The 22,796-nt window shown below is 42.0% G+C and overlaps 1 protein-coding gene across 2 annotated transcripts in view; it reads right to left on the reverse strand.

Annotated features, from left to right (window-relative positions):
- Positions 1-1,131: 1,131 nt before the first annotated feature.
- Positions 1,132-22,796, reverse strand: part of insrb (insulin receptor b) — a 123,929-nt gene continuing 102,264 nt past the window's right edge. For both annotated transcript variants that reach the window (XM_061780443.1, XM_061780444.1), the window contains 19 exons: positions 19,152-19,291; positions 18,802-18,946; positions 18,510-18,724; positions 17,954-18,080; positions 17,552-17,802; positions 16,815-16,982; positions 16,534-16,732; positions 15,291-15,423; positions 14,958-15,111; positions 14,650-14,798; positions 13,833-13,989; positions 12,463-12,559; positions 12,234-12,301; positions 11,911-12,140; positions 11,522-11,632; positions 11,243-11,405; positions 10,021-10,150; positions 9,792-9,926; positions 1,132-8,904 (listed from right to left, as the gene is read on the reverse strand). In XM_061780443.1, coding sequence (XP_061636427.1) covers positions 8,550-8,904; positions 9,792-9,926; positions 10,021-10,150; positions 11,243-11,405; positions 11,522-11,632; positions 11,911-12,140; positions 12,234-12,301; positions 12,463-12,559; positions 13,833-13,989; positions 14,650-14,798; positions 14,958-15,111; positions 15,291-15,423; positions 16,534-16,732; positions 16,815-16,982; positions 17,552-17,802; positions 17,954-18,080; positions 18,510-18,724; positions 18,802-18,946; positions 19,152-19,291 — 3,127 coding nt within the window. In that variant the 3' untranslated portion in view covers positions 1,132-8,549. The remainder of the gene's footprint in view (positions 8,905-9,791; positions 9,927-10,020; positions 10,151-11,242; positions 11,406-11,521; positions 11,633-11,910; positions 12,141-12,233; positions 12,302-12,462; positions 12,560-13,832; positions 13,990-14,649; positions 14,799-14,957; positions 15,112-15,290; positions 15,424-16,533; positions 16,733-16,814; positions 16,983-17,551; positions 17,803-17,953; positions 18,081-18,509; positions 18,725-18,801; positions 18,947-19,151; positions 19,292-22,796) is intronic.

The raw sequence follows: 22,796 nt of genomic DNA on the forward strand, positions 1-22,796 counted from the left end.
TTTTGGGGGCAAAGTATTTGCAATTTAAACTGTTAACATAGGCAGTTATAATCACTTTCAGGGGAGCGTCAGTTTTTCGTGGAAATTCACCATTGGCGGTTGAGCTCGGTTGCGAATAACGGGGGTCCACTGAACAACTATTGAAATTTGTGACATAAATGTATGCGTGCATTTTCTAACATGGTTGTACTTTAGGATGAAAATCATGGAGCCTTTCCTCTACAGTAGCGGTTCTTAAACGTTGTCACCCCAGGAGCCGCATTTTCCTATTGTTGCGACTGACTTTTATAGAAGAAAAAAGAAAATGTAGTTCAATTGTAGCCTTTGAAATCATATGTACTGTATAGTTTTTAAACAAAAACTACACATGCTTACATGTTGAAATGCCTTTCAGAGGAGGTCAAGTAATTGATGAACATGACAACTACATTTACGAAAACCAATATAGTAAAATAAAAGTGATATTTTAAAATGATATTTCCAACCGACCTGTGATGCGTGTAAAATACTGCACTGTACAGGGGTCTGCGACCCACCAGTTGACAGTCACTTGTCTAGAGTACAGTATATAAAATTGTTTTCAAACTAAAAATGTATTCACTGTACATCAGTGATTCTCAACTCGTGAGTTGGGACCCAAAAGTGGGTCGCAGACCCATTTTGGGTAGGTTGCAGACAGCTAGTAAATAAAATTATATGTATTACTATTCTGATGTATATATATATATATATATATATATATATATATATATATATATTTTTTTTTTTTTAATTTACAGTACAGAGGTGTACCAAGTCCTGCACAGAACATAGTAGAAAAGTGACAAGAATGTTACTTCCTCGTGCTCTAGCCCCTAGTTTACTCTGCAAACAAATACAGTACAGCTCAGCCTTTGGCTGGCGGATATCATGGCAAGCAAACATGCCTTTGGTGGTACAGCAAACTAATTTAAAAATAGAATATACTGCACGTTTTTGGAGGCTAGAATTAAACCAAAAAAATGTTTATGGTTCACGTCTATGAAAATGAGTCGCAACTTTGCAGCAAAAGGAAAATACAGGTCCTAGGGGGACAACAGTTGGGAACCACCGCTCTACATCATTGCCTCTATCCAGAAGTGAAAGAAAAGACATTTTCCAATAATTTTATTCATAATTTTAATATAAACAGTAATTGTTGAATAATTTACACACAGCAAGATTTGTATTTTCATATCATTGCAACATTTTCTGTACATATCACTACTTGGCTCTCCTTTTGAAAACATAGAAAAAATAAATTGTCAAGCGTTCATTTAGTCATGGCACATTTTTTGTCTTCTGTTTTGATCCTGTACAATATGCATCATGTAATTCTGTGTGTGTGTCGATATATGCGATACATAAAGATAATGGCACATTTGGATCCAGTGTGAGGGATGAAGCGATCTCTCTGGGTTTGGACTACACACACACGCACACGCACACACACACACAGACTGACTGCTGCACTCTCACAACAGGACCGTATACACAACATATCCCCAAAAATGAACACATCAGGATGAACAAAGAGGTAACCAGCACGACGACGACAACAACACAGCAGGGTGGCCACTAGAAGCGACTGTATGTGCACCGAGGAGACAACAAGCTAAAGTACTCCTGTGTGAAACTGGAGCAGACCACTGGACAGACACCCATCTGTCCATAACTAATAAGACAAATATGAAATATCATCTCACCACTCATCAGCAGTACCTGTTTTTCTTTTTAAAGTCATTCATCGCCTTAAGCAGCCGTCACACTCCGGCTTTACAACTTATGGGGGGGGGGGGGGGGGGGGGGGGGGGGGGGGGGGGGGGTGATGGGCTGGAGGTGGTTGAACCATCTTTGTAGCTTATTTTCTTCCTCCCTTTCCAAAGGATGTGCAGTGGTCTCGTCCAGTTTACACATTATTTAGTCAAATAAAATAAAAATAACACAAACTAAACACACCTCAGTGATACGTTTGGGCCAGTTGGGCTCGCATTTGGAACATGCATTGTGTTGATTGAAAGCAGGTCGGGTGCCGAGCGGGGGCCACAAAGTGTGTACGCTACGTGTGTGTGTTTCCACAGGCTCTTCTCCTGTGTAGTGTAGTGGGCTGTGTCATCATCAACAACAAAAATATCATTTTGATTTAAAAAAAAAAAAAAAAAAAAAAAAAAAAGTTATATACACATTAATAACAAATTTGTAATGTACAAGAGTAGCAAAAAGTTTACAGTAAGAAAAAGTCGTTGTGTTTGCCCTCCCTACTTTTAAAACAAAAATCTAAATTTTTCTAAAAGGTAATACTTCTTTAAAACAAAATAAAAATACATACAAATGCTTTGTTCTAAACCTGCGCTTTACATACGAGCAGGTTTGCAAAATCAATCCAGGGATATTTAAATTTGGAAACTTTCAACAGAAGTGAATGGGAATAGAGGAAAATTTACAGCAAGAAAAAACTTGCCAGACTTGCCTGTAAAGGGAACCCAAATGTAAACCACAATTGTAGTTTGTATACATATTTAATCTATCATAATTGTACAAAAGCTTCACAAAACAAATAAAAGTAAATAAATTAGCCAGATTAAAAAAATATTTTGGGGGGAAAATATGTATATCCATACATGTGGGGTATATTTAATCTATCATATTTAAATCGACCATGTAACAAGTCCGATTTTAAATTAATATGCTGTTAAAAAATACATTAGTAAGGTATGCATATTTAATCTATTATGAACTTTTAATCAGCCAATAAATCAAAAGTGAGACAAAATCTGGCTCAAAATTAGACAAATATTACATTTTAAATTATTATATGAAAGTATGTCTTTGAAACAGTTTGAAAATAAAAATATACTGCCCGATTCCCAGTTAATTCTGATGGAAAATCTCCAAGTGAATATTTCCCCAAAATCTCCTTGCTAAACTTCCCAAGGAAAGTTGTCGGAAAGTTTCCAACGTCAATTGTCGACCTCTTTGCAACCCAAAAGATATGAGGGGAAACTTTTTTTTTTTTTTAAGGTCATTAACAGAGCAAATTTATACTATATCAAGTGCTTTCATTTTCACGGGCAGAAGTGGAGGGGATCTGCTGCTATTTACAGTTAGGAGCGATTAATCAGCTTATTTTCCTGAATGTTGGGATGCACTTTAATAACAATGGGAATCCCCACATTGGGAGATATTTGGTGTGTTTTGGCGTGTGCTGAAAAAAAGGGACTAAAGATTAATTGCAATATCCCCCCCCCAAAAGGTTACATAAAGAAGCTATCCGCTTGGTATACATAATTCGTTTTTCCATGCATGAAGCAAGCTGAGCAAAGCAAAAGTTCCATTTGTTTCTTTTTTGGTACAAATCATCAGTCATAATAATCCCAAATGATAACAGTTTGATTTGCACAGAATTGGATTTGAAAAGCAGATTTCACAGGGGGTTTACATATTTGGAGGTCTCTTGAGGGATTAAAGCGGGTCCTTTTTGGGGAGGCGGGGGCTGTTTGAGCAAGGCACTGTTGTGGGTGGGTTTGCAATGCTCCCATCCAGCCGCTGACGTCGGTGTGAGCTGAGGGTTTTCCTGATTGTCTCCAAAAGCAGAAAGGATGTGAACATGGTGAAAGAGGAGAGGAAGGGGGAGGGGGAGGGTGGTCTTATCGCATCCATTTTTGCAAGGATGCTGAGAAATTTCTCTTCACTCAAAACTGATATAAAAGGTAGCTAAGGTATATCTCTTCATCCTCCTCCGAGCATCAGGTCGTCTCCCTGAGACTCAAAAAAAAAAAAAGGTTTCAATCGAGATTTTCTACATCTGCTTCCACGTTGTATGGCACACAGGATTGTCCCAGTCCTGCTTTGTCCTTCCCAAGAGGGAGGAGGTTTCGGGGGGACAGGGGGGGATTTGCGTTCCAGCCACCTCTTCTTTAAAAGCAGCCTCAACTCAACTGTCCTGATTGGCCAAACAGACCCAATCCGCACAAAGTAAATGTTATTTCTCCTGATATTCACAGTGGAACACGTAAGACAGGAAAATCACAGGCACTGATACACGTGATGGAAGAAAGTCTTGGGACACCCTTTTTCATCAATAATAGTCATCATCAATTGGCGGTGGGGCTAAACCACTGAGATGCCCCTGACACCTAATTTGCAGGTTTCAAATTGTTTGGAGTAGAACTTTTTCTGTTCCAGTGCACAAAGCAAGGTCCATCATAAACATGCTTGGATGGGTTTGGGGTGGAAGAATTTCCTCTGACCTCACAAATATTCAAAAACAAAAGATTTCCTCAGACTACAAAATCTAGTTTTTGTTGCAAAGGGGGTACCACCTTCATATCATTTCATTTGAATTGTTTTGCTGTCCCAATACTTGGGTCCATTTAGTGTAAATGAGCGCATTTGATTAGCCTTTGTTGGGAAAGGAGGAATGAAGTCTCTCGAAGGAGGTCGAGTACACATTTCTGGAACAATACAGTAGTGAACGTGGACAGATTTTTTTTAAGTGGGGGGGAGGTAACCTGCTACTGTATGGGAAGGCCCAACAATATACGTGTAAGGCAGGAAGCAGACAGGAGGAGGCCACTCATGTGAGCAGTGACTGAAAAGATGGGATGTCGGGTGAGCGTCGGGTGCGATTCCTCTGTGTGCACTGCAGTAGACTCCGGCAAAGACAAAATTGACGACGACGGTGACGCGTAAGCATTCCTCAACAACAACAAACTGAACTACAGCATCGCTCCACCCTCACACTGCGCCACTTGGATGCTAACTGCTTTGCTCTTGATTGTAACAAAATAGAAATCTACAAGTACGGGCACCATCTTGATGAGGAATTGCATATGCCGCGAGAGGTGCCCGAGAGCTGCGTTCACCTTCCTTCATACGACGCGCTACTAAGCTCTGAGGCAGTTGTGTTCACAGTGACTTGAACGGTATTGGAAAGCCAAACTTTGCTGTGTTAAGCAGTATATCATACGTTAGTGCAGTGATTTCCAACCACTCAACCCCGTCACATTAATGTAAGATCAGCAAATTATCCAACTTCACTTAATTGATCTTAAAGTGATTATTTTGTACAGATCATGTATTTTTGTTCATCTATCTATGCCAGTGCCAGGCAGAACAATTTAATGCGCTTCCACTAGATGGCAGAAGGTACAATTAAGATCTGTAGCCATAAACAGAATAATAGCTTTGCGCTCAACTAAGCAGGACCACATTTTACCCTTAGTAAATTTGTGAATACATTGAAACAAGATCATCATTATTTCAGGATAAACACTGTACCTTTTATGTCATTTGTTTTTCCGTGAGATTTTTCTGTCAAATACGTGCCTTGGCTCAAAAAGGTTTGCGAAACACTGTTCGTGTTCGTGCTCAAGTCCACCATGTTTCTGTCATGCATAAACCTTGTTTGGTTTTTTTTCATGTTCTTAACTACATCACTGATCATTTACAACAGCCCAAGATTTATCTCAGCTTTGCTTCCTCAGACCACCAAATGATGCTCCACAACTCCAAGTTGGAGAAGGCACTAGTGCAAAACAGAAGGGCTTCTGAAAGATTCTGACACTTCGGGCTCCTCAGAAAGCTGCCGAATGCTACCGGGCCCGATTGGCGTCGTGGTTGTCGGGTCGCATGTTAATTAACTGATATGGGCAAATTCTTTTAGTGCGATAATGTTCCTAATAAAACTAATAAACGTCAAGTGTTGAGGAGGACAGATTGTTAGCCCACATTTAGATCTCAAGTGATGTTGCAATTACAAAAACACAAATTGAAAAAAAAAACAAAAAAACTATTCTAAGTATCCTAGTAGGATACGCATTCAAATAATTAGCGCACTCACATGCCCCCACTCAACGAGATCATCTGTCTCGGCCACCTGCTGGAATTTGGTGGCCATTGCTTGCTAGATGCGAGTTGATTACAGGGGGCAAATGTTGGGCAGCAGGTCAAGGGAAGCATTAGAGAAACATGCAGAGCCAAATCCAACAAGGAGACAAAGGCCGTACAGTTGCAGCGGTCTTTTCGTTGACACTGGATATAGGGCCCCGATTTAAGATTCTGACAAGTTCTGCTTGTTAAGTAGACAAAAGGTTCACACAGGCGAACACAACTCAGGACACTTGAAATCTTAGAGCTCATACAGGACTAATGTTGCTATCAAAAAGGAAGTACATTCATCGGGCCGCCCTCGGACCTAATTGTGATCAGATATCATGTGACCTCATTCCTCCTTTTTTAAAGCTGTATGTATGTGTGTTTAATCAAAAAAAGTCTCCTCTTCATATAGACAGAAGGTCCGAGGGGGCTTAACAACAACAACAACAACAACAAAAGAGAAACGATTCAGTGGGTTGAAGCTATTTCCCATCCAGGTGGTCACACTACGAGAGGACAGAGCACTGATGGCAGATTAGTGGGATATCTGGGGCTATAAAAATAAAAACATTTGAAGGAAAAACATTGGCAAAAAAATAAAATCTTGATACTAACAAAGCTTTTGATGAAAAATATTACAAATATGAACTATATACAAAAACATCAGTCATATATTATATATATAAAATGTTGGTACCTTAATACCAATATTCCATATATACTATATATTATATAAATTTATATATTTCTATACCTAGTAAAATATATCAAAGCAGCAGCTATTGGTCAGTCTGAGGAACTCCTTTGTCCAATTCTTAACTGTTTAAATATCCTTCAGCCATATGAGTGAGGACACAGATAGAAAAGAGAGAAAACAATGATAAAAGCAAATAAATTAAAACTTTTCACCCGATGAATATGTGTGTCGTTTTGGGATTCTACTGAACCAGAAGAAAAACAAACAACACAAAAGCAAAACACCCAACGTTCCTCTAGGATTAGATGTTTGTTCTATGATTAATCCATCCCACTGTCCCAAACTGAAATGAAATCGTCGTTCAACAGGGAACGAACACGAGCGCCGAGAGACACTTGTCTTTGGGCCATATTCTCCCGTTGGTGCATAAGTCAGTATTTTATGCGCCTGTCTTGCGCGGTTTCAAGGTACATGGATTCTCCGCCAATGACCTCTGACACACCCACCGCACGTACCCGGTAGTTTGCGCATAACGGCTTAAGGGGCGTGACTCATTGAAGTCTGTAGGAGGGTAGAATTCTCGGAATGTGGACTTTTCCTGAGACATGTGAATGTAATTAAAATCCATCTGGGAAGTATGTTGACACTTTAACTGTGAAACTAAGCCCCGTGCGGATAACCGAAAGTTGGTGTCCGTCCCCAGCGAGATGTGGGCACCGCTCATCGAACAGGCTACTTTACAGGAGCATATGTTTTTGTATTGTCTAATTTCTATTAAATACATATTGTACAATATATGTAGTTTAATCCGTGTATGGAAGGCCATCAATAATAAAGCGAGCGAGCCAGTTGTTGATAAGCGTTGCCCAGCAACCATAACAGTGCCACATACGCCGGCATGTCACTTGACCAAATATGAATAAAATGATTCCAAATCTAACACATCGTCACGCCATCAAGACGACTGCATTTGTGCGTTGCTTGCAGACAAACTCCCAAACCGCCATGCAGCATGTTTGAAATGAAAGTGCCACTTGCACCTCGTGCATGAAAATTAATTAGTTAATATGACATAATGTCGACGTTCGGCCATCGAACAGTGTAATGTGGTAGGGACGCATTACGGCCATAGGACAGTCGGTGACCGTATAAGGGCCAGGTGTCCGTCAGCATGCAGAGGCAGCATGCCGGGTCGCCACCAGCCGTCGGAAGCTCGGAGCACGGGAGCGAATCAAAACGTGCAATATGATGTTTCTCCTTTCAATAGAGTAGACATACTACAGCCTTTGGTGCACGCAAGAGGAAACCCACTTAAGTCTTGGGCAGAATACGCTCAAGGCCAAATATGAGCAGGAACGCCCACATTTAGGGTTACTCCACCCAAAGTGCGCACATGGCCAGAAGGTGCGCAAATGATAGAATTAAGTCGACGGCAGAATGGGGGCAGACAGAAAAGTGCGGCGCTGCGCACCTTTTCTGACTTAAGCATACGGGAGAATATGGCCCTTTCTGTATAGGCCACATATCCAAAGGCCACTATCTGAGTAAAAAGACTGAGTCAGGGGAAGAAACGTAAATGCAAAGAAACGCCCAGTGGAAAGGAGAGTCTTTGAAGAGGTCGAGCATAAAAGCAGCCTTGTGGTTGTCTAAGGGTCCTCGTGTTCACAGTTCTTTTTTTCTCCTCCGTTTCCACCACAATGTGTCCTGGAAACGTGGCGACAGCGAGAAACAAAAGGATGACACCAGAAAGACCCATGTGCTGTTTGCATCCCTTGCTAGCCTGTGTTTGGCAGTCATGAGGAAGAAAAAGTAAAAGTCCTGAGATCTGTGTGTGTTGAGGTCTTCTCCAAGAATAAGAAAAGGAGGGACATGAAGGATTCTGAGAGGGCTGGAGGAGAAAAGAAGGAAGGTTGAGGTTGTGCCAGTTCATTGAGTTCTTTCGGGGAAACAGGAAATGTTAGGAAGGACTGGATCGGGGCAACGATAAGATCAGTCCATTTTTCTTGCCACCGTTCATGTGTGTGTAGGGGACATGCTCCTCATAGTTCCCCCTAAGGGCCACAGAAGGGCCGCTGTCCCTGGCTAAGCTCTCTTCTCTCTGGGAGTACGAGGATGGGTCCAGGGGGATGCTCTCCATGTTGTCAAGGTCCAAGTCAAACTCCTCGGTCTCGGGGACCTTGTTCTCCTCGCTGTAGAAGAAGGAGACCTCCTGGAAAGACGGGTGCAGGTCTTCCCGCAGCATCTCGATGATCTCGTGTAACATCGGCCGCATTTTGGGATTGTACTGCCAGCACATCTGCATTAAGCTGTGCCTAAATGTTTGAAACGGGAAACTGACAAATTAGGAGGCAGAATCACCTGACAGAAACATTCTTAAATAGATGAGTAAAAATGTATAGTTATTCATGTGGTTAAAACTAGGGCTGCAGCTACAGAATATTTTTAGACTCGAGTATTCTACCGATTATCCAATCGATTCATTGAATAAAAAATAATTTTGCATTATTAAACAAAATTACGTGAGGTTCAGGTTTAATTTTCATCCACTTGGGTTCGCCATCCTCACGTTCTACTGTAGTATCTGTGACTTTGAGTGTGTATGGCTTTCAAAGGCAGGGCCTGGCCTGGTGAGTGCAATGGGGGTCAGCGAGTGTAGAGTTGGCTGGCTGTTATCTGGCTAACTTGTTAGTCGGTCGAGACCGAGGAGTTTGAGTTACTAGGTGCGAGTTGTGGCCATTGGCAGCACGGGTAATGCACTTGCTTATTACTTGTTTGTTTTCTTACCGTTTGGTCAATAAAGCGATTGAAAGTGCACCACCGGCTTTGTCTATTTTTGACCACTTGCGCGGGCATTACAATATTCTATCTAGCGATGGTACACTATGTTAAATTAACGGAAATCGATGTTACCTTGTGTTGGCGATCATAGATGTGCTGTTGCGGAAACATTGCACTATCTTCCTTGTTAAGTGTGAAATGATCCAAAACTTTGTACATTCTGTCATTTACGCACCATTGGTTTGGAAAAATTATCCCTGCAACACTTTGAGGCAGACATTTTGCTTCTACCTCTTTCTGTATTTGAATTATTTGAGTTATTCGAACAATCGTTCCAGCCCTAATCAAAGCTCATGGAAAATTCACAAACGCTTGTAATCCTAGGTGAGCAGAACTGGCAGAGTATCTTTGAATAACTCACATCCTCTCAGGACAGTTGTCCGGGCGATCCAGGTATCCTCCGTCCATGACAAATTTGAGGACCTGCTCATTGGACAAGCCCTGGTAAGGCTGCTCTGCTAGCGTGCTGATCTCCCAGAGAACGACGCCGAATGACCTGCAAGACCAAGAAAATGTCACAGAATGCATTGATGACAGGATCACAATTGGCGCTGTGGGGCGTCCATGGTCCTGACAGGCTGGTCACCTACCAGCAGTCAGAGTGCGCAGTGAAGACTCCGTCCTTGAGAGACTCCGGAGCCATCCACCTAACAGGAAGCAGGCCTTTCCCACCTTTACGGTAGTAGTCAGTCTCGTAGATGTCTCGCGTCATACCAAAGTCTAAGATGGAGGGAAAGGAGGAGGGCAGAAATCAAGAGAGGGCGCAGTGAGCCATTAGCTAACAGCCAAATTACAAATGCTCTGTTGGAGAAAACCACAAAGTATCTTATGAGGCCTCCTCCAGTTCCACATCAAAGACTTTTTAAGACCTTTTGAAGGCCGCAGTGATGTTTCTGATGTCTGTCCATTTTCTATAGGGCTTGTTGGGTTGCTCGTGAGCTGGAGCCCATCCCAGCTGGCTTAGGTCGAGAGGAGGGGTGCACCTTGGACTGGTTGCCAGCCAATTGGAGGACACATCGACAAGCATTCACATCCTCACCTATGGACAATTTAGAGTCTTCAATCACCCTAACATGCAAGTTTTTTGGAATGTGGAAGGAAGCCATCGTTCCCGAAGACAACCCATGCAAGGACAGGGGCACTACGCAAACTCCACACTGAGCGCTTGAACAGCGATTCGAACCGAGGACCTCTCGACTGTGAGTCACGTGCTAACTACTACTTTATTTTTGAGATAAAGTACTGTATAAAGTAAGGATTTTTATACATTTTTACAGTGATTTTATCATTGACTTTACAGCTTAAAGTATTATTAATGCACACCACCTAAATGTACCTTATCTATACTTCACCGAATTAAAACATTCTTGTCAGCTGGTTAGAAAACAATGTAACAGTTTTTTAATAATGAAGTGTAATTTGTAAGGCGGACCAAGGCTTTTTGAAGGATCTGCAGACATCCTGATAAATGGTGTTCAACAAAAGAATCAGTTACCAGTAACGATGTCAGCTACAATGAATATTGTCTTTTAATGACACTATGAGAACAAATATTCAGTATCTATCTATCTATCTATCTATCTATCTTTAATTTACTGCCCCGCGACCTGGATAAGCGGTAGAAAATGGATGGATGGATGGAAGTACTGTTACAAACATAAATCATCATCACTGGGAAGTCTGAATTGTCTTGTTTTGTGCTTTTACTGGATCGAATTGAGTTTTGCTGTGTGTACTTAATTAAGTGTGACTGTATATCATTAAAGAGAAAATTGATGCAACCAGTCAAAAACAAAAAGCCTGCATTAGTACCTCCAATCTTGACAGTGAAGTCTTCTGCCACCATGCAGTTCCTGGCTGCCAGATCCCTGTGCACAAACTTTTTGGCGTTGAGGTAGGCCATGCCGTCTGCGATTTCCGCAGCCATCTGGATCATTTCCTTCAAGGTAGGTGGAGGACGGCCAGTTGGGTTGTTCTAAAACACAAACAAAACACACACACACACACACACATACAGGAGGAATAATTTGTGACTCAGTGGTGGTGGCGGACAATGTGTGTATCGGCCATGCATTTGCAGGCAGCGCCTACCTCAGAGTCCGGCCTGAGGCTTCGCAGGTAGCTTTTCAGATCACCGTGTGTCATTAGCTCCATCACCACTAGGGTGGGCTGACCCTTAGACACGACACCTAAGAGGCGTACCTATGAAAATAGGACAAATGATAAAATCCAATATTGGGAATGTATGACCATAGCATCTTTTTCTATCATGAATCTTGGGCCTGATAATCTGAGCCAGCAGGATTAAAGTTATAAAAGAATGTTGGGACATATGGTAAGGCAGTAAAATGGCAATTACAAGTGGGAATGTTTGTTTTGGGAGTCAAACTGTGCGTCATTATGGTAGCGTCAACACAACAAGCCAGTCATGAATCTCTAAGTAATGAGTGGTTGAAGGGACTGAAAGTATGGTGATTTACCACATGGTGACAGCTGAAGGCCTTCATGACAGAGGCCTCATTGAGGAACTCGATCCTCTCTCGCAGGCTGGCCGATTCGTTGACTGTCTTGACGGCCACGCGGGTGTCCGGGTCACCTTTAACGATGTCCTTGGCGTTTCCTTCGTACACCATGCCGAAGGAGCCTTGACCCAGCTCCCCAAGCACCGTGATCTTCTCCCGCGGCACTTCCCACTCGTCAGGAACATAAACTATAAAAATTGTGGAGTTGAGTGGAACAGTAAAATCATTACCTTGAGAGATATATGCTCTTTCCCCTCCAAGTTTCTTATGATGCTTCTTACCATCATTGGCACTGAGGTACTCTGGGTTTGGGGAGGCAATGAGAGGTCCAGTTGGGCCCTCTGTTTGCCTGTTACAGATCAAAACACAGCAATATGACACACTGAAGATTTTTTGAGAGATCTTTTGAATGTAAAATATGTGTGATGGCTCAAAATGTGGGGAAACACTGCCTTAATGATTTCCCATGGTCCTAAATCTAGTGCATGTGAATGCCAACATTGTACTTACTTTTTCTTGAAGACCATAAAGACTGCACCTCCCACGATCAACAGCAGGATGAAGCAGATGACTGGGCCAATCACAACCCCAATTATACCAGGATCCTCTGGAATCCACATACAAGTCTTTGGTCAGGTCACAGTTACAAGTCTTGGCTTACAAGTCTAGGGTTTACACGATCAGAATTTTTGGGGCCGATCAGCGAGTTTAAAAAAAACGATCACCGATCCGATCACAAGATGGAGCAATGTGTCTATTTAAATGACCTGTTGATTTACTGTATATACTTGTGTACTGTGTACTGGGTATCTTTAAAAGTATTCTCTAGTCAGGTCATGTATTCTAATCAGTCAGGTATACCAACATTACAACATGGCAGAAATAGTGGGTGGTAACTTACTGTCAATAAATTACTTTATTGTAAGTAAATTATATCACACGCACCGAAACTTTAGCGCATGATTTGACAGAACGCCGGCATGTTTACGTACAACCGTTAATGCTAGCACTAGCTTGCTAGGCTAAATAACGTTTTGTTGCCTGCTTGCGAGCCGTATCGTATTAAAAGTACGTGAACATACCTCAAGCAATCCTTAAATGAATGTCCTCTCCCGAGCACCGGTGACCACCACCACACATTTCCCCCCATTTTGTTGTTGTAATACACGCGGCGCGATGCATTCTTGTTGTTGTAGCCATGGTAATGAGTGTATCCTGTCGCGTTTGACAAGATAAAGCGCAGTGATCGTAAAAGACGGGATGCGGTGCTATCGGAATACAAGATTTTATTGCAGTAGTCTGACATTGTGCAATTGTGAAAGACCAAATTTGTCTTGCAGACTGATCGAGGTATTACGTGTTGTCTGTCCCACACCGCATTTTTAAAAAATAAAATAACTATTGGCGGTCAGATATTTACAGTACTACGTCAAAAGACACGCGACAAGGCCAAAAATAAACTAGATTTTGGAGTCAAATATACTGTACCCGATGACGACGCGGAGTAAATGTCTTTTGCGGAGCCGATCAGTCACCAAATTATGATATTAAAGCCGATCAGCATAAAATCCTAATTATCGACCGATACGGATTAAGGCGATCAGATCGGTGTTAAGTCTAGTTTATGCTCATGAAAATTTTATATCTGGTGTTACATTAAAAAAACGCAGCATATCCATGTGTGTGCCATATATTGTGGCAGGCCATTGGTGTACTAGAGAGGTTTGCAGATTAAGCTCACAAAGATGCAGTAAAATAGTCACATAAAAATAGCTCATGAACATAATTTAATGCTTTCATTTAACCCAATTTCAAGCATAAAGCAATTTTTATGTTAAAGTAAGTAATCTCGACATGGACTATATAAAATCCAGCCTTACTGTTGGGCATGAAGAAGTAAGTGGTTTCTGTGAAAGAGCCGTTTCCTGCCAAGGAGGTGGCACGGACCCTCACACTGTAGTTCCCAGGGTGAACGAGTGACAGCTTCGTGCCACCAGACTTGAGATACGCAGGCCGAGAAACACAAGCTGTGTGGACCTGGAACCCCCCCGCCCCCAAAAATAAAAGTCAGGAATTAAAATATGTACTGATGTGTGGGAATGTTTTACTGGTAGAAATTGTTTATTTATATTTTAGACTGAGTTTAATCATGTGTGACCAATATATATGTACTGATGTGTGGTAATGTTTTATTGGTGCAAATTGTGTATTTACATTTTTGACTGAGTTAAATCATGTGTGACCAATATATATATATATATATATATATATATATATATATATATATATATATATATATATATGTAAACTATTTGAAGGTCAAGAATGCTGTACATTTCAATAGTATTCTAGTTTGTCTCAGCTGCAATGGAGATGCCTGTCCATCACTGTGCCTGCATTCTAGTCTTCCTTTCTGCTTCTGTCACTATGGTAACAGAGCAGCTACTGCCTCCTGTGTTCAAGCAGTGGCACCATGAATAGCAATGCAAGTAGAATTCACACATTTCCGACACACAAACAACTCACACAAATAAATATATGCAAACATACACAGCAGAAGTAGCAGCACTGGGGTTTTATCAACAAATATTTCCCTTTTTGCCTCAGCATGGAGGATTTTCTATTTCTTACAGTCCTAATACAACATGGCATTATAGCACAAGAGTGTAGCTAGTAGACAGGCCTGGTGGTACTGACCTCTGTCTCGCCAACCTTCCTGTAGAACACTTCATATAAGATGATGAGACCATTTGGAGAGACAGGTGCCTTCCACTTAATGAACACTGATGCTGGCTCACCGTTCATTAACTCATGGGTCACCTGGGTTGGGATGTCATCTGCTTTCTCTGTAGGTATCAGACCATGAAAGGGGGAAAAAAAATCATGTAGAGGTTATATTCCTTTTATGCTTTGGGAGCTGGACTGATGATCAGTTCTCAAATCGGTGTGTATTCCTGTAAAACGACGCATCATTGTATTTAAACAAGGGTGCATTGTGAACTCACCTTCTGGCATAGTTCTAGCACTGATGTAAGTGGCCATGCTGCAGCGCTTGAGGTCTGTGGGATGGTTGCAGGCCATGATCTCGATCTTATAACTGGTAAAGTGTTGCAGGTTGGAGATGACTGTTGACTCTTTTGAGAAGACCTTCAGTTCAACCTGTGCAGGGGGGAAAAAAATTCAAGGATTACCATTATTACAAATTTACATTTTTGTCCTGCCAAACTGGAATGAGCAGCTACTGCCTCCTAACAAGACCTGTTCTGACCAGCCAGGATGGAATAGGCAATAATAATTTAATCAACAGTCTATGGAATAAATAAAACAGTGTTTCAGACCTTGGCTCCCTCTTCATCCTCATCTTTAGGCGTGGCTTTGGTAGAACTGTTGGGAATGCTGGGGGCTGTGGGAAAAAGGAAAGGCATTCCGGTGGCGTTGGCAACACCCACTGAACGTCGCCGACGTGCAGGTCTGGAAAAAGAACACATGGTGCATTTAGAAAAAGTTTTGAAAGAAAAGCAGATGGAAAAACTACATGAGGCTACAGATAAGTGACAAAAAAGGTTGAGAGAATATGGCAGTGTGCAGACAGGCTTGGTCTGAAAAGTTTAGAACCCACATGCTTATTGAATGGGATTGTTCATGGATGTGATTCAGATGTGTATGCATTAATTGCAATTTAAGTTGGAATTCCTCCTCAAGGGTAGGTTTGACTGTATGACATATACAGTATCCACTGCTGTGACAGACCACCATCGAACTACCTCCACTAGATGGTATTCATGAGTCAAGGTCCACTTCCTGAAATGTAAATTAACCACCAAACCCCTTCAACACAGAAGACCTTTTCGTATTGGTAGACTAACTCTCTAACAGGAACATCGCTTCACTTCTATTCAATCATCAGTGACTACACTCTACTTCTCTTGCCAAGAGCTCAAAGGTCCATGGTTGAGTTAAAAGCTGCTCTGATGGGAGAAAACGTCCTACTTCTCCTTGCGTGATGAGGAACACGGAGAGGTGTTTGTGCACATGACACTGACCTATTACAGCATGAGCTCTATGTCCTGCTGAGGTGTGTGTGAGTTTCAGTGTGTCTATGTCCGAATGGCTGTCTGCATGACTGCACCCCTGACTGGCGTGAATGATAATGGCCACAGTAATCACTCCCATAGGGAAGCCGCAACAGAGTGCGTGCTTCAAGTGGATGGGTTAGGTGCACTGGGGCCTCCAAAATCAGCACCTCCCACTCTGTGCCCACCCACCGTCCTGCCCGGGACAAAAACAAGTCCACATAAATGAGACACACAAACATTGAATGAGGAGGGAAAGTTGAGACCGAGCTGCAGTAGACAAACAGACAAAAGACGGGTGATCTTGAATGTCTGGCTGGTTAGAGGGCCTCTGATCGTCTGCCATGGCACTGAGAGAGCAATAACAGAGCCACTATCTGCTCTGCATGTTAATGTAAATTAAAAAATACCAGCAACATATTTGCTGTAAAGGCACTTTGACTTTCTAACGGTCATTGTGACAAGAAAACTAAACCACCACTGTTGACATGACATTTCCAAAACGTACCTGCTCTCAAAGACTTCATTGTGCAGGTAGTTCTCAAAAGTCTTGCGGTACTCAATCTCCTCCTGCTCCTTCTTGAGCTGAATATCCGTCTTGGGGCAGGCGCAGCACTTGCCCCCTATGTTGGGCTCATCTGTGTGGTTCCACTTCTGCTCATCATCGCTGTCCAGGTGGGTCGGGGTCCGGGATGGCAGCTTCATTCCTGTCGAAGAACCAAAGATGTTTACGTGTGTGAAAAACAAATCGGCTTTGTCTGCAAACAGCACACACGATTGCATACCGACCTTGCAGACAGTAGTCAAACTTGTAGAGGTCGCTGTCCTCAGGTTGTTTGCGGCAGACAACCCGGTAGTGGGTGATGTTGCCGTTAGGATTGGTGGGAGGCTTCCACTTGAGGATGATTTGAGAGGATGAGTTGGAGGAGGAGATGGGATCCAGGGGTACTGAGGGCTCTGGGGAAGATTGAGGTAGACAAACGTTTGGGCACAACATTCTAGAAATGTCTGTCTCGATCAGTCATTATTGATTTTTCTTCCTCTGTTATTGCTGTACGAAGGTAACCTGCAGAGTTGTTGTCCCCCAACGGCACTATGGAGCAATGATTTGAATGAGTCAATCCTTTGTTTGCACTTTGTGTTCAAGTGTGTGCAAATGACGATTGTGTTTCACTCTGTTCTACTGATCACCAGTCGCCCGTGGTAACACGCCAAGACACATTGGCTATTAAAATGTAGCATGAAAGATCCCTGCTACAAACAGAGATGTAAACCATGGTGCGTTAATGATTTATGACAACTTTAAAAATTTATGAGTAAGGATGGACACGAAAATACTTTTTGGTGAAGCATGTAAACAAATGGTGTTTAAGATAAGACTCCGAGATACCTGGAAGGTAAAGACAGTCAAAAAGTTCAAATTTAAAAATTTACTTTGTAATCCCTGAGGTGTAAAATCAAGTTTTGCATCTAGGTACACTTATCAAATTCAAATTTGCATGTGGCTCTGAAACAGTGTAACTCACTAGAGGCATCCGTGCGGACATAGATGATCTCGCTCTTGGCCCCCTGAACCTGATGCTCGTCAGACGCAGACAGTTGTGTTTTGACCATAATGGCGTACTGGGTCCACGGCTTCAGGGGTCGGATCAAATGGCCGGGCTCGAGCTGCTCCTTGTTGTCAGTAACCCGGGCTGGTGGGTCGACGTCGGCGATCACCCAGCTGTTAGAACCACACGCATCCTGCCCATCGAACTCTGTCACGTTCTTGTAGGGCCTAGAGGACACGAGGAAGAGGAGAGTAATCAACTGTGACTTGATGGAAACATCAATGGTAGATTTCAGGTTAACACAGAAACTACAAACTTGTTTGGAGGGGCAGACCTCCTCCATGACCAATAAAAAGATTAATTGTGTCAGGTACTTACGCTTCTTTATAGAGAACCATAAAGCCCAGTAAGTCTCTGAAATCTAACGGCCAAAAAGGCTCCCACTTCACTAAAATCTTGTTGGATGCCGTCTTGATGAAAGTGAATTTCAGCAGCTTGGTTTCACCTTGGAGATAAAGCAGATGATCAGCATGTATCTTTTATTTATTTTTGTATTTTTATTTTTTTTAAAAGAGTAAAGTTTCCTTTTGTGTGTTTATGACATTATTCTGCATGAATCTGCACAAATAAGCTAGAGGCACAGGAGCTACATCTGCAAACAACAGGTGACTAAATCCTTTACTACAAAATAATGCTCAAGTAAAATGGAAATTATGTGGTGCTCTATCGTCAATATCACGCTGGAATATTAAAGAACAAATAAACCATAAAATGTCTCATGTAAGAAAAACAATGCTAGTGAAGTCACCTGAAGGAAAATGAGTTTTCTAATGATAATGGCGATTTAGTAAAACTGAGCAGCGCTAAAGAAATGTATTTACTCCATTTAGTAATCTAATGTCACGCACACAGCACAGCAATCACATCAACTTACAGGAGGCTTGGTCCCCGTTGTGGCGCCCTGCAATGTCATTCTTTTGGTTGCGCTCTTTGGTGCCCGTCACCTCTTCCATTTTGCGGATTTCAGACATGCACAGTTTGGAGTTATAGTGGAAGAAGGTGCGACCGTGCTGGATGGTCAGGTTGTGCTTGGACCAGTCCCACAGCTCACGAAGATTCTGGTTGTCCAGTGCATAAAAGGCATAGATGCTGAAAGAGATGGAGAGCCGCATTACACACAGTGGGAGAAGAAGAGAAGGAGAACAGAAAAGGGGAAGAAGACTTACTCTCCCTCAAGATGCTCCCCCTTGATGGTGTGCAGTTTACGCAGGAAGGAGAGGGACACGAGGGCGTAGGCTCTGCGAACCGTCAGGTAGCCTCTGATCTCCTCAATCTGACCTAAACTAGCCTCCAGCTCAGCAGCTATGTTATCTGCATGATAAAGGACAGCATAGTCAGCCACGGTGGTAGAAAAAAAATACATCTTTTTTTTTTTAAACCCAACACAGCTCTATGAAGTTGTGATGAAGAGCAAGCACTGCAAGATAAGAGTGATTGAGCGAGAGAAGGCAGAGATAGCAAAGAAGATCTGAGCATCTACAGGAGTCCCAGCAGGAGGTCGTGCAAGTGTACTCACTCCCGCCTCGAATCTTGATGATCATGTTGCCGTGGAGAACCGTGCAGCCTCTCAAAGCCTGGGCCGAGGTGACAGAGTCGATGGTTTTATTCCCCACACAAAGTTTGGGACAAAGGCCTGCGCACGGTGAGCACGTCAACCTGTACAGAGCGAGACGACCATCGATAAAAACATCAGCATCCTAATGAGAGCGGTGAAGGCAGCACTTGCTGACATGATACCGATCGATGGGGTTCAATACAGGCAAACAAGGACGCTTTACGCATTTACTCAAAAAGGGATTACTGTGTTCGATATGTTTCAGAGCTGAGACAATGCCCGAAGTCACACAAACACAATCTTGAATGTTTTGGAATTTGCAGGCGGGACGGCAATGTTAGCTACATATATAATGTGACATTATAGCTGCACAACACATGCAACTTGACAATGAATTCAACAAGAGAAATGTGGCATCGTAAACTAAGGACAACAATGGGGCTCTTGGTTCCTTTAGGATGTGTGGATGTTTATTACATTAGAACAACAACCTTTTTTGAGAAATTTTTTTGCTCTTCTTATTCTGTATTGACTAATTAACAGAATGCAGAGTAGCATCAGTGTGTGGTTTGGTTAACCAACATAAGGAGGCCCAAAACTAGTACAAGACTGATTGGTTACAGTTGACCCCCTAAAGTCGCACAATTCAGCATTCATCAAAATATTTCGGAAAAACATTGGCTCAGTTACGTGAGCATATTGCATGTGTTTTGCTTTTTCTTTGGCTTTTAGCAGCATTTTTGTCACACTTATTCCAAAAGGAGGACTAGCCTCAACAGGCAGTGTTGCAAGAAGTGTGGCAAATGTTTGACACCGGAACAAAATATTTCTAATTCCATTACTTCCATGAGAATTTTTTTTTGACATACTAACTAATCAGAGGTTGATCAACAGTGTTCTACCTCAGAAGTTTCAATCGATCAATTCACAACTTTTGAAACAAATTAATTTGCATACTGGTGGTGAACTGAACTATACTGCTTCTTTGGAAAGGAGTCTAATTACTTTCAACATGACTGGATTAGTGTTAGCACGAAGAAATATTGCGCCGGAAGTAGACAAACAACTAGCTGCGTTTTGAACACTGAAAACAAAAATAGAAACCACAAATGATCAAGTGCGCAGTCTGATTGGACATGGAATGGGAGATGAACGAACGGAATGAAGCAGGAATGTGTTGTGATGTGCTGGTGTGCGTTGGTTGGGAGCGACATGACACAGCACTTCCAACAAAACAAGGCCTAGAGTGTTCAGAGATATTAAAAGCCCCTTTAACACTGCCCGTAAAAGACAGAATTTTTCCACCTTTTTCAGTGTCGCTGTTCTGTATAAGCAGAAAAGAGTAGCATGTAATCGACCCAGCAAATCTTTGCCTTTACAGAAAGTATTGGAGCTGTAACGTCGACACCTGCGTATAAAGGTATTCGGCAATGTTGTGACAGGGATGTGAAGTTTAACACCCAACACTGACACCGTGACACCGAATTATCTGATTGTAGAATGCCGTGTTGCTGGCAATTGCCAATCAGCCATATCCAGTCTGTCTGCAGTGTTATCACCTGCATCCATTTTGGTTTAAAATACATTTCAAATGTGCAACTTGAAACAAGACATTTTACAGTTAAATCCACAATTTTAATCTAAAGAGATAAACTTAAATGTCCCCTTCCATCATTTTTTTTTTTTTCTTCATTTTATTTGTATAATCTTTGATGTCCTCTTATTGGGTTTGCAAAAGAATCTGGGGCCACATTGACATGCTCCTCCAACCTCGGTCCTCTTCAGTGGATCGTCAACGGGGCGCTGTGACCGGCCACGGCCAGTGCGACAAGTCACCTCGGCTGGTTCCTTCGTCCCTCGTTCCGATCATTGTGAAGCACAATTCACCAAGCGTTGGATTGTTGTCCCACTAATAGGGAACGTGATATGAAAGGTGACGTGCGTGAACATTTCAAAAGAGAGGGGGATATTTTGAAGTTATCCTCATCATCCTCTTTCATTCATTTGAAATCGAACCTGCCGTGATGATCATTGCTGGCGACAATGAATGCAAGCTTCGCTGCTTCATCCAACGTAATGTCATGAATTATGAATACAGTTAAGCATTGTTGTAAAACAACATATTTACACTTATTGACTATTTGCATGGCTGAGAGTCCATCCATCCATCCATTTTCCGGACCGCTTCTCCTCACAAGGGTCGCGGGCGTGCTGGAGCATATCCCAGCTATTTTCAAATTCACCCGTTTTGCAAACCCGTATATTGCCTTTTGCATTCAATCGACAAACCGTATAGATGGGAAACCTAAACATTGTCACCTTAACATGCTCTATAAATAAAGTTGAGCTGAGTTTTTAAATATTTTAATACATTTAACATACATTTATTTCAAAATCAATTAATTTAACTACTGTAAAAAAAGTACAACTAATAATGTATACCTTTAACGCTTATTTATTTGACAAAATGGTACATTAATGAAAAATAAAAAAATAGCACAAAATTATTACTTATTATTAAAAAGAACTATTTTACATGCACAACTTTTTTTCTGTTCATCTCTGAATGACATGGTCCCACTGTCCATTTAAAAAAATTCAGTGTGGCCCTTGACAACACAGGCTTGCCCACCCCTGCTTTAACCTTTCAAGTCAAAAAAGAGATACCCAAAATACATTTAGCACAACTACTAAACAATATACTAAATAATTGAAGGATACTGTACTGATTTTGTCTGACAATGATACTGCATGAGGCTGCTTTGTTTTATTTTCACTATCAAGGAAACACGAGGGATGCTCCTCATCCTTTGCACATACGTTAATACATACACATGCAGAGGCAACAAAAAGTGAGACACCAGCTGCAGTTCCCAACAGACATTCTCACGTTTTCCCTCTGAGATGTGTGAGCAGCGTTCTCACTGCAGACATGTGCTTCTGCACGTAATCACATACAAGTGCATGCACTTGGAAAGGAGGTCTCCATAGGGCCGCCTTTCAGGAAATCCATTCACAAAAGGTGGGCCTCGTCTAGCGAGCGGCCCAGGCACACGCACAACCGCACGGAGGAAAACGCTTCATTCACAAATGAGCCCTCTCAAAAGAAACATAATCATGCTCTTTATTTCCATCTGAAGGATTGACAGATTGACAGGTCTGCCTCAGATGTAAACTAAAAAGCTGTACAGTATTGCAGAGGTTACTTCTATCCACATAATAATAACGTCACTATTGGCCATTGTTCTTACGAATGAAACAAGTGAGAGGAGATTACAAAATACCCTTCAACTCCCCATCCACCCACTACCACCTGGGGCTTATGATGGAAGCCATGTGAGAAGTGCAGTTGTGGAATTTTACATCCCTGAGTCTGTCAAACGGCTCATCCCTAAATATATCAATGTTTCCGCTTTATGACTTATTAGTAAGTGGAAACACTCTGATATGATCTCTTCTAAAGAACAGTAGGATGCAAATCTCTATGGTATTTTGTGTCTTCTTTTTCTCCCCCTCTTCCACATGGAAAATCGTATATTCAGCTCCTTCAAAAGTAATGCTCTAGTTGCAGTGTAGAAAGAGAGAATGTTTTGGCCCGTTGTAGTG

Source organism: Phyllopteryx taeniolatus, chromosome 7, assembly GCF_024500385.1.
Source record: "Phyllopteryx taeniolatus isolate TA_2022b chromosome 7, UOR_Ptae_1.2, whole genome shotgun sequence".
NCBI classification, from domain to species: domain Eukaryota; kingdom Metazoa; phylum Chordata; class Actinopteri; order Syngnathiformes; family Syngnathidae; genus Phyllopteryx; species Phyllopteryx taeniolatus.